The sequence below is a fragment of the Impatiens glandulifera genome, chromosome 5 (genome assembly GCF_907164915.1).
Source record: "Impatiens glandulifera chromosome 5, dImpGla2.1, whole genome shotgun sequence".
Taxonomy (NCBI): domain Eukaryota; kingdom Viridiplantae; phylum Streptophyta; class Magnoliopsida; order Ericales; family Balsaminaceae; genus Impatiens; species Impatiens glandulifera.
Genome location: NC_061866.1, coordinates 43,329,802 through 43,340,900, shown reverse-complemented (window position 1 = coordinate 43,340,900; position 11,099 = coordinate 43,329,802). Strand labels below are relative to the sequence as shown.

General features: G+C 30.3%; 1 protein-coding gene across 1 annotated transcript in view; it reads left to right on the top strand.

The window, feature by feature from the left end:
- Positions 1 to 6,046, top strand: part of LOC124939430 (pentatricopeptide repeat-containing protein At1g63330-like) — an 8,909-nt gene extending 2,863 nt beyond the window's left edge. Inside the window, exons 3-4 of the mRNA XM_047479907.1 lie at positions 228 to 480; positions 5,505 to 6,046. Coding sequence (XP_047335863.1) covers positions 228 to 480; positions 5,505 to 6,046 — 795 coding nt within the window. The remainder of the gene's footprint in view (positions 1 to 227; positions 481 to 5,504) is intronic.
- The last annotated feature ends 5,053 nt before the right edge of the window (positions 6,047 to 11,099 follow it).

Sequence of the window (11,099 nt, the reverse complement as noted above, 5' to 3'; positions counted from 1 at the left end):
GCATATATATATATATATATAATATATATATATATATAATTATTTTTTCTGCAACATTATCAAATAACATCATCACTAAAATATGGTCTTTCTATTACATATTAAAAGTAATCATAACATCTTGTTGAGCCCGACAAAGATCATGCATGTCATCCATCAATCCTGACAAAGATAATGTCATCCATCGAGCCCGCCCGACAAAGATCATGTCATCCATTGTCTATCAGCTAATTCCGGCCATGACCCTTTCCCTTACTCGATCTGGCAGCAACACCCACGAGCTCGTAATCGACGACCTCATCTCCGTTCGATCACATCCGAACAAGTCTATTCCGGCCACGGCTATCACTATCATCAGTTCACTGTCGAATAGATCTTCAACACCAGCAGGCAGCAGGATCGCCATGACAAGCCCACAGTTACAAAATTCAATCTCTAAGAGGGTCATGAATCTATATTTGAAGTTGCTTGCCATTTACAGTACTAGATTGGTTAGGTGAAACTGTTACCCACAGAATGGTTAGATCGTAGGTTGCCATTATATATGATATGATAGGTTCGGTGAAACTGTTACAGAAAAAAAAAAACAAGTATTTACAAATGATAGACAAAGCTCTCTATGTTTATTAGCTAATAAGTCAATTTGATTTAGATTGATTGAATGCTCACTTTTATATTGTAATTTATTAACTTTGTATGTTAATAATGTTTTAATTATTAACGAAAAATAACTTTAATTAAAATATAAGTAAAAATAAAGGATAAATGAGTAATTAATGTCATCCATCTCATAAGTTCAAAAGTGTACCAAATAGTCATAATCCTTACCCTTTATCATCAAATTTGATACTCATTTCAGCAAATTGATTAATGATTTGTTAATCGTATTCAAATGATCGGATATAAGTTTTTTTATCTTGTTACATCAATCTTATCATCTACTTGATTGTAAACAATTTATTGTTGCAATTCTTACGAGTATATATAACTCTTCAAATTTGCGCTATAAACCATTCACATTCATCTTTTCACTGACATAGTTAAAAACATATTTATCCACCATTCATTTCTCACCAGTTCTATCTTCTTATTTTCACTAGCAAGCACAGATATATAATAATATTAGATATAAAGTAGAATTTTTATTTTTATTTTACACACATGATTAGAGTCATTAAAAAATAATCATTATACTCGTATTAATCTCTCCATTCCATTAGTATAATACCAATTATTGATAAAAAAGAATCACATAAAATAATGCATAAATGAATATTTCTATTTAATGTCACATTTATAAATCTATCATTATGCAATAAACTAATCATTAATCAGAATATAAAGATACATAAATTTTAGTGTAAAAATCTTTTAACAAAAGTAAAAATAACGAGACTCTTAGGCGGCTTAAACCATCGATTATAATATGTAATATGTTGCATGGCGGACCTACTAGGGGGCCTTGGGGCCCGGACCTCCCTCAATCAATGGCGGAGCTACGTAACGGGCTGGGTTGGGCTGTAGCTCAGGATAAAAGTTTTAAGATATTATATATATATATATATATATATATATATATATATATATATATATATATATATATATATATATATATATATATATTTACCAAATAAGGCTTTCTCCGGAGGTGAAGTTATCAAAACTTTCCTCTTACATTTCCTTTATAATAACTTCACACTTCTTTTTATAAAATAATATTTTTTTTTATAATTTTATTAAAGTAAAATCAGATTTATTTATATAAGTTAAAATATAAAGAATTATATATGAAGTAATGCAAATCATATAATATTATTATTTATTTTAAAACTACATTTATATTATAATTATATATATATATATATATATATATATTTTATTAATTTCAATATAATTAATAATACAAATTACTTATAAAATAAAGATTAAAATAATAATTTATATAAATATAAGGGTAAAATAACAATTCATATAAATATAAGGGTAAAATATTATTTATTTTATGTAGAATATAGAATAATGAAGATGTTTTATAAACGAATTTGTACTTCTACATCACATGACTAGCCTGAGCTTTCTCAATCAATTAATTAATGAGTCTAATGTTACTGATCAAATATACATGGTTAGAATATAACATATCAAAAGATGCATCATTTTGTTTTTGGTGTTATCTTTTCAAGTCTTTAAATAGAGAAAACGTAGATAATACCTTTATAGGAGATGAGTATAAAAATTGGAAAAGGGCATTAGAAAGATTCAATCGTCATATGAGAACTTCAAATAGTTGTCATAATGAAGCTAAAATTCAATTTGAATCATTTCAAGATCAAAGACATAGCGTGAGAAATGTTTTACGTACACATGGTCGTGATATAGAAATAAATTATCGCACCCGTTTAACAACAATGTTTGATGTAACACGCTTTCTATTGAGACATGGATTACCTTTTTGAGGACATGATGAGTTAAGTAGTTCATCAAATAAAGGTAATTTTCTTGAATTGATTGATTGGTATAGTCAACGTAATAAAGAGATTTTGTCTTCTTTTGTATCTGACTCATGGACAAGAATAATTTAGTAATTGTGCTTGTTAGTATTTTTATGTAATTACCAAGTAAAATTTTAATTAAAAAATATATTTATTTGATCGCCAAAAAAATGCTACGTTACTATGTATTTCACCTCCTCCTGAGAAAACATTTATGGGTCCGCCAATGGTACTGGTTGCATTATTTGTTTACAAAATGAGATGTACCATCTAACAAATTACACATTTTCAAAATATCACCGTTAAATATGGTACTTAAATTCAGGTATCTATAGAGAAATTAGGGAGAAATGAAAAGGTGATCGTAATACCAAAATAAAGATTATCATATAATTTGGTTTCTGACTAAAAAAATTAAGTTTACAATAAGATCAAAAAATATAAAACAAGTCATTTATTTTATCCGTTGGATTTAACTAGACATTATACAGAATTTTCATTTTCTTTTTCCACACATGATTAGAGTCATAAAAAATAATCATTATACTAGTATTACTCTCTCCATTAGTATAAATAGGGCACCAAATTATACTCTAATACCAATTATTGATAAAAAAGAATCACATAAAGTAATGCATAAATGAATATTTTTATTTAGTGTAACGTTTATAAATCTATCAATATGCAATCAACTAAACATTCAACAAAATATAAAGACACCTAAATTTTAGCGTAAAAACTTTTTAACAAGAGTAAAATAACGAGACTCTTAGGTTGCTTAAACCATCAATTATATCACTTATAACATGTTACATGATTTTTTTTACAAATTGAGGTGTACCATCTAACAAATTACTCAAACTTTCAAATTAACATCATCGTTAAATCATCGTTAAAGATGATATATACATATAGAATATATTTTCTCGACGGTGAAAATACTTAAATTCAGACATCTAGGGAGAAATGAAAAGATAATCGTATTACCAAACTAAAGATTATCATATAATTTGGTTTCTGAATAAAAATAAATTAAGTTTATAATAAGATCAAATAATATAAAATATTTATTTTGTCCGTTGAATTTAACTAGGACATTATATAGTAACTTAAGGTTAAAAAAAACACTGTGAAAAGAAAGTGAACAATTTTAGCTCGAATGAAAAAGAGAGAGGAGCAAGTTAACAAGACTGTTAAGATTTCAGGAATATTTGGAGAAATGCCTGGCTAGGGTTTGGTTTGGTTACGAAATAAAATATATTATTTTAACCTCTTATACCAATAATATTTTCTTTCCAATAACATTTGCCAAATTATAATTTTTTTTTATAAATATTAATATAATTTTTACATCCATTCCATTTAAAAGCTTTAGTAAAAACCACTTAATAAATAACTAATTATTGATTTACAAAAAAAAAATTACTTAACAATGATTTATTGTGAGTTATGTTATATTACAAATTGAAAGTTACTGACTAATTCATTAGAAATATTTGAAAGACACTATCTAATTCATTATAAATTTTCTCCATTTTTCTATTACAGTTTATCATCTACTATATCTCCGAGTCACTTAAAAATCATTTAAATATTTGAGCTAAAAATCACATGAACCATCGTATTTAATTAAATTTCTTGAAAAAATAATTCAACTAATAATTTATTGGTATCAAATTACTAACACTAGTAAAAAAATATGGTATTAACAACGGAAAATAACAACCATTTTTTCACTGGTTGGTATTGAGCGTGTAATACTAACAACTAGAAAAACGGTTGATATACGGGGTCAATACTAATATCATGTAGGATCGTACTAGTTCGTGTTGACCTAACTCATTGCATAATTCTCTATTATTTTTACTGAAGAAAAATTATATTTGATTTAGTGGTTTACCGTCTTAGCGGTGCCATAATACTCGCATTCATCTTTATCATCGTATCTTTCCTAATTTCTGAAACACCAAGTTTTATGATTTTTATGATTGAACGTGGTAAATTAGACAAGGCTAAGGTCTTGTTGTTGGAAAAATATTAATAATAGTTATTTCTAAATTAATATTTTAATTTTAATCATCCTAAGTTATAGAATTAATTTACAACGTTCAAATTAAAAATTTACGTATATTAACAGCCAAAATCAAATCTTCAATTACTGTTACTAGTCTCTTAATTTGTGGGATTGATTTTGAATTAATTGTGATCAATTAAGATATTTAATTACTATTACTAATCTCTTAATTTGTGTGATTGATTTGCAATAATTGTGATCAATTATTGAAAACGTTTTGTCAGTATATTTTTATATATTTATATATATATATATATATATATATATATATATACTAGAGGTAAAAAAAGATTATAGATATACTTTTTCAAAAAGAACAATCCACATTCTCGAGAGCATTCAAAGCTATTATCCTCTAAGCCTCGTTAAGGAGATTGCGACATTAACGGGAAGAGTTGTTGAATCCTGAGAGGGAGCGTCACTAACATCCTACCGCAACGAGTAATCTACTTGAGGAGGCGAAATCTCTCTAAGGACAGTGCCCATCACGCCTCAACTTTATCTCGATAAGTTTTCATACATGTTCATTTAGATACAATCGTTTGTAGAACTTTATTTTTCTTGTCGTATCCATACAGATCTATTTTTTTCTAACAATCTTAGAGAGATTGAAAATTTTAAAAATAAAATAAAATGGATACGGCTTTCTTTCTGCTACTAAATTTTTTCCTGAAATCACTCGTATTGAGGAGAAAAATAAACATCAAGATAAAGCGGAGAAAGCAAAGGAACTAACAACATAAGCCAACCTAGTGCAAGATCAATGTGGTAACATCAACTCTCGTTCATTCCATCATAACCGTCCCTATCGTTGGACGAATAGAAAGCAGCCAACTGGATCAAACGAAAAATATTATGAAAGGGCAGTGCGAACTCATCATCATATAGAGAAAAGAAAGGTAACTGTTTTGTTTATGGAAAATTTGGTCACCATGCAGTTAATTGCAAGCACAAGAAGAGAGACATCAGACCTGCTCCTAGAGCAAATCTAGTTGAGACAGATGATGTGATAGTTACGGTTGTCTCTGAAATAAATCTTGTGGCAGAAGAAAAGTCATGGGTGGTAAACTCTGGTGCTACCAGGCATATATGTGCTAACAGAAATGCTTTTTACTCCTACACTAAGGTAGGGGAAGGAGAGGAACAAGTCTTTATTGCATTCTCAAGAAGAATTAATGTTTGTGGAAAAGGAAATGTGAATCTGAAACTCACCTCCGGTAAAATCCTCTCATTGACTAATGTTCTTCATGTGCCCGAGATTCGCTCAAATCTTGTGTCAGTTTCTGTCTTGGGGAAGGCTGGAGTGAAGAGCACTTTTGATTCAGACATACTAACACTTACGAAAAATAATATTTTCGTAGGCAAAAGTTATTTTGCTAATGGTCTGTTTTTATTAAATGTTCTTGAAGGTATTAATAGTAATGCATCTTCTTCTGCTTATATGATTGACTCGTTTAATTTATGGCATGTTAGATTATGACATTTGAATTATAGTTATATTCAGAAAATGAAAGAGTTAGAATATTTTACATGATGTATCAATTAATAAAAATGAAAAATGTCATGTGTGCGTAGAAGCTAAGAGTACAAAGAAACCATGTAAAATAATTAACAATAGAGAAAGTGAACTATTAAGTCTTATACACTCAGACTTGGGAGATATGAAATCTAACATGACTAGAGGCGGAAAAAGATATTATGTAACATTTATAGACAACAAGTCTAGATATACATACCTGTATCTTTTAAGAAATAAAGATGAGACTGAAGGAAAATTTATAAAATATAACCATTAAAAGATAGAGGTGGAGAATATGACTCTAAATCCTTTAGTGAATTTTGTGAACAACATGGCATTATACACGAGGTAACTCCACAATATTCACCAGAATCTAATGGGATAGTTGAACGAAAAAATAGGACATTAAAGGAAATGATGAATGTTATGCTTATAAGTTCGGGTGTTCCTTCAAATTTGTGGGGTGAAGCTATTTTGTCAGCATGTTTTATACAAAACAGAGTTATATTAAAAAAAACGTGAAAAACTCCATTTGAAATTTGGGAGGATAGATTACCTAATTTAAAATATCTAAGAGTGTGGGGATGTTTAGCTAAAGTTCTCTTACCTGATATTAAAAAGAGAAAAATAGGATCTATGACATGTGATTGTATGTTTATTGGTTATGCTAAAAATAGTGCAGCATATAGATTTTTGGTGTTAAAAAGTGATCTCTTAAATATAAATATAATATTTGAATCTAAAAATGCTGAATTTTTTGAAGATGTATTTCCTTTGAAATTGTCGATTAGTAAATCACCTTCTTCAATTAATTATGAAAATAATAGTGAGATTGAGGTTGATGTTGATACTTTAGAAAATATTGATGTAATTGAAATGAGGAGGAGTAAGAGAATAAGAAAGGAAAATAACCTAGGAGATGATTATTATATGTTTCTAGTTGACGGAGACCCATTAACTTATAATGAAGCTATTTCTTCGTCTGATGGTGCACTATGAAAAGAAGCTATAGATAATGAGATTAATTCAATAATGATGAATCATACTTGGGAAATAGTAGACTTACCTACTGGAATTAAACCAATAGGTTGTAAATGGATATTTAAAAAAAATTAAAATTAGATGGATCAATTGAGAAACACAAAGCTAGACTGGTAGCTAAAGGTTATAGACAAAAGAAAGACATAGATTACTTTGACACATATTCCCCTGTTGCTAGAATAACCTCAATTAGAGTTCTGATAGCACTTGCTTCAATTTTTAAAATGATGATAATACATCAAATGGATGTAAAAACAGATTTTCTTAATGGTGATTTAGATGAAGAAATCTATATGGAACAACCTGATGGTTTTATAGTACATGAAACTGAAAATAAAGTTTGTAAACTAATAAAATCATTATATGGTCTTAAACTAGCACCTAAACAATGACATGAGAAATTTAACAAGACAATGATTAATGGTGGTTATAAGATTAACCAAGTTGAAAAATGTATTTATTATAAATTTGATGAAAATATGTGTGGTGTTATCATATGTCTTTATGTAGATGAAATGCTTATTTTTGGTACTAACATAGAAAAAATAATTGAGACAAAACACTATTTGTGTTCTAATTTTGAAATGAAAGACTCGGGTGAAGCTAATATGATATTAGGAATAAAGCTTGCAAAATTAGACAAAGGATATAAATTATCTCAAGAACATTTTGTTGAAAATTTATTGAAAAAGTTTGAGATGTATGATTCCAAAGTTGTTTGTACTCCTTATTAGGGGTGTCAATTCAAGTGAGTCGGGTGGGTTCGAGCCGGGTTGAAGGAGGTGCATTATAACAAAATTTTCAACCCGAACCCGACCCGAACCTGAACCAACCTGAAAACAACAAACCCGAACCCGAACCCAGACCAACCCGACCAACCCAACTAACCCGACTAGCCCGAAATAAGTTTTTGCTTAATAATAATACTTTAATTTAAATACAAAATAATAAAATTGGCATAAACATAATAATTATGTTTAGAAAATTCAAAATTTTCACAAAATAAATATTACACAACGAAATTATGATACCAATTTTGGAGGCTTGATCTTGGGAATCAATGCACGTTTCTTTATTTGCATCTAAATTTGTCATAGGTGAACCCTCCACACTACCCTCCTCAAGATCAAGATTAATTTGTGAACTCATTTTATTGCTGGATACTAGCGGAGTTCAAGACATTAAAAAAGATGAAAATTAGAGAAGGATGTATATTGAAGAGAAGTGAGAAAGATGGAAGAAAAGGAATAATGAGAAAGACAGAAGGAAGAAAAAGAATAGAAATTAAGGATATGGGTTAGACCCGTTAGGGTTAGGGTTTTTTTTGTAAGGTAGGCAAGTTATTTTTTTATTAATATATTAGGTGGGTTCGGGTTGATGTGTGACCTGATTTTTTAATTCAGGTCAACCCGGGTTGACCCGAACCCAATCCAACCCAATTTTCTTTTGCAGGTTATATTTTGGGTCTGACCTGAAATGATTAAAACCCGAAAACCCTAACCTAATATTCTCCGGGTCGACTCGTGTCGGGTTGGCGGGTCGAGTTCATTTTTGACACCCCTACTCCTTATGACTCTAATTTACACTTAAAGAAAAATACTGGAAATAATGTTTATCAATCTGATTATGCTAAAATAATTGGGAGTCTCATGTATATGATGAATTGTTCGAGACCAGATATTGCATATGTAGTTAATAGATTGAGTAGATACACTCAGAATCCTAATAAAGATCATTGGATTGCACTGAATAGAATTTTAAGAACTATAGATTTTGGTATATACTATTGTGATTTTCCAACCGTACTTGAGGGTTATTGTGATGCTAACTGGATTTCTGATTCAGATGAGATTAAGTCTACAAGTGGATTCATATTTACTATAGGAAAATGTGTTGTCTCTTGGAAATCAGCAAAGTAGACTTGTATAGCACGTTCTACAATGGAGTAAAAGTTTATTGCTCTCGATTTGGCAGGTATTGAGGCTAAGTGGCTTAGAAATCTCTTAGCAGATATCCCTTTATGGAAAAAGCCCATGTCTTCTATATCGATACATTGTGATTGCAAAGCAGCCATTGGTAGAGCCAATAATGATAATTATAATGGAAAAAGTCGACACATGCGGGTGCGACATTGTTCAGTGAAACAACTGATTAAACATGGAGTGATATCACTAAACTTTGTAAGGTCAGAGATGAATTTGACGGATCCTCTGACCAAACCACTAAGCTCGAGGCTAGTGAGAAATACATCGAGGGAGATGGGATTAATGTCTACAAACGAAACTCAGAATGATAGTAACCCAACCTAGTACGTGAATTATTTCACATATTGTAGGTTCATATGGGTAAGACCAAGTCATTTGTCAGTTTGTGAGACACTATCCCAAATATTTATAAGCAATCCATCCATATGGTTTAAGATAGTGAGTACTGTAATGGAAGAGGATGAGTCTAAACTCTTAATGAATCTATAGCTCATGCGTGAGTGGTGTGTTTAACTGCAGTACACACTTGATAGATTTCACTTATGTGAGAATAGAGGTGGACCGCTTCTATGAAAGTTAGACAGCCTTTCTAGAGCTCTCACGAGATGCAGGATCGACGCAAGGCCAAAATGTGTCACACCACGACGGATAACTTTGGAAGAGAAATTAATGTGACAAATAAGTTCACTGATTCACGTCTGAAATGAGGTTCATAGAGGTTCTAATCTAACCGACATTTCTGTGAGTCTTTACTTATTTTTCTAAGTATTAGTTCATAGTCTAAAAGACACTAGCACTGATGCATTAAATTTTTGCGCTCTCGAGAAAAATATTTTTTTTAAATAATTTTGAAATATGTGGGGATTGTTGGATAAATATTAATAATAGTTATTTCTAAATTATTATTTTAATTTTAATCATCCTAAATTATGGAAATAATTATAACGTTCAAATTAAAGATTTACGTATATTAACAGCCAAAATCAAATCTTCAATTACCGTTACTAGTCTCTTAATTTGTGTGATTGATTTTGAATTAATTGTGATCAATTAAGATATTTAATTATCGTTACTAATCTCTTAGTTTGTGTGATTGATTTGCAATAATTGTGATCAATTATTGAAAACGTTTTGTCAGTATATTTTATATATCTATATATACTAGAGGTAGAAAAAGATTATAGATATACTTTTTCAAAAAGAACAATCCACATTCTCGAGAGCATCCAAAGCTATTATCCTATAAGCCTCGTTAAGCAAATTGCGGCATTAACTGGAAGAGTTGTTGAATCTTGAGAGGGAGCGTCACTAACATCCTACCGCAACGAGTAATCTACTAGAGGAGGCGAAATCTCTCTAAGAACAGTGCCCAACACGACTCAACTTTATCTCGATAAGTTTCAAACATGTTCATTTAGATACAATCGTTTGTGGAACTTTATTTTTCCTGTCGTATCCATATAGATCTATTTTTTTCTAACACATGTTCTACCGATTAAGGGGCAAGGATGTAGATTAGTAATGTAATAATCTCATGGCATCTATTGAGCAGGCGAGAAAGGTGTGGAAAAATATGTTGCAGCACTAGCATTGACCTCACTTGATAACGTCCATCCTCGTCTCAATATTCAAAAGCCTGTCGAAGTTAATGTCATTATATTTTATGCTCTAATCTTTTTCAAAATAATTGGGTTTTGTGGCGATACTTCTCTCATCTCCACTGTGGTTGTTGGTGTGATGTATGTAGCCACAACTAGGGATGGCAATTTAAAACCGCCCCGTAAAAACCGAACCGAATTGCCCCGTTTGGGACGGTTTTTCCCCGAAACCGAACGAGGATGGGGCGGAGATGGTATTTGTGTCCCCCGCCCCAACCCACCCCACCCCACCCCGTTTTCCCCCCGATTCTGCCCCAAATACCATAAACATAATTAAATATATTAAATCATCAATATATTTATTTATTTACTATATTTTATAAGAGTATT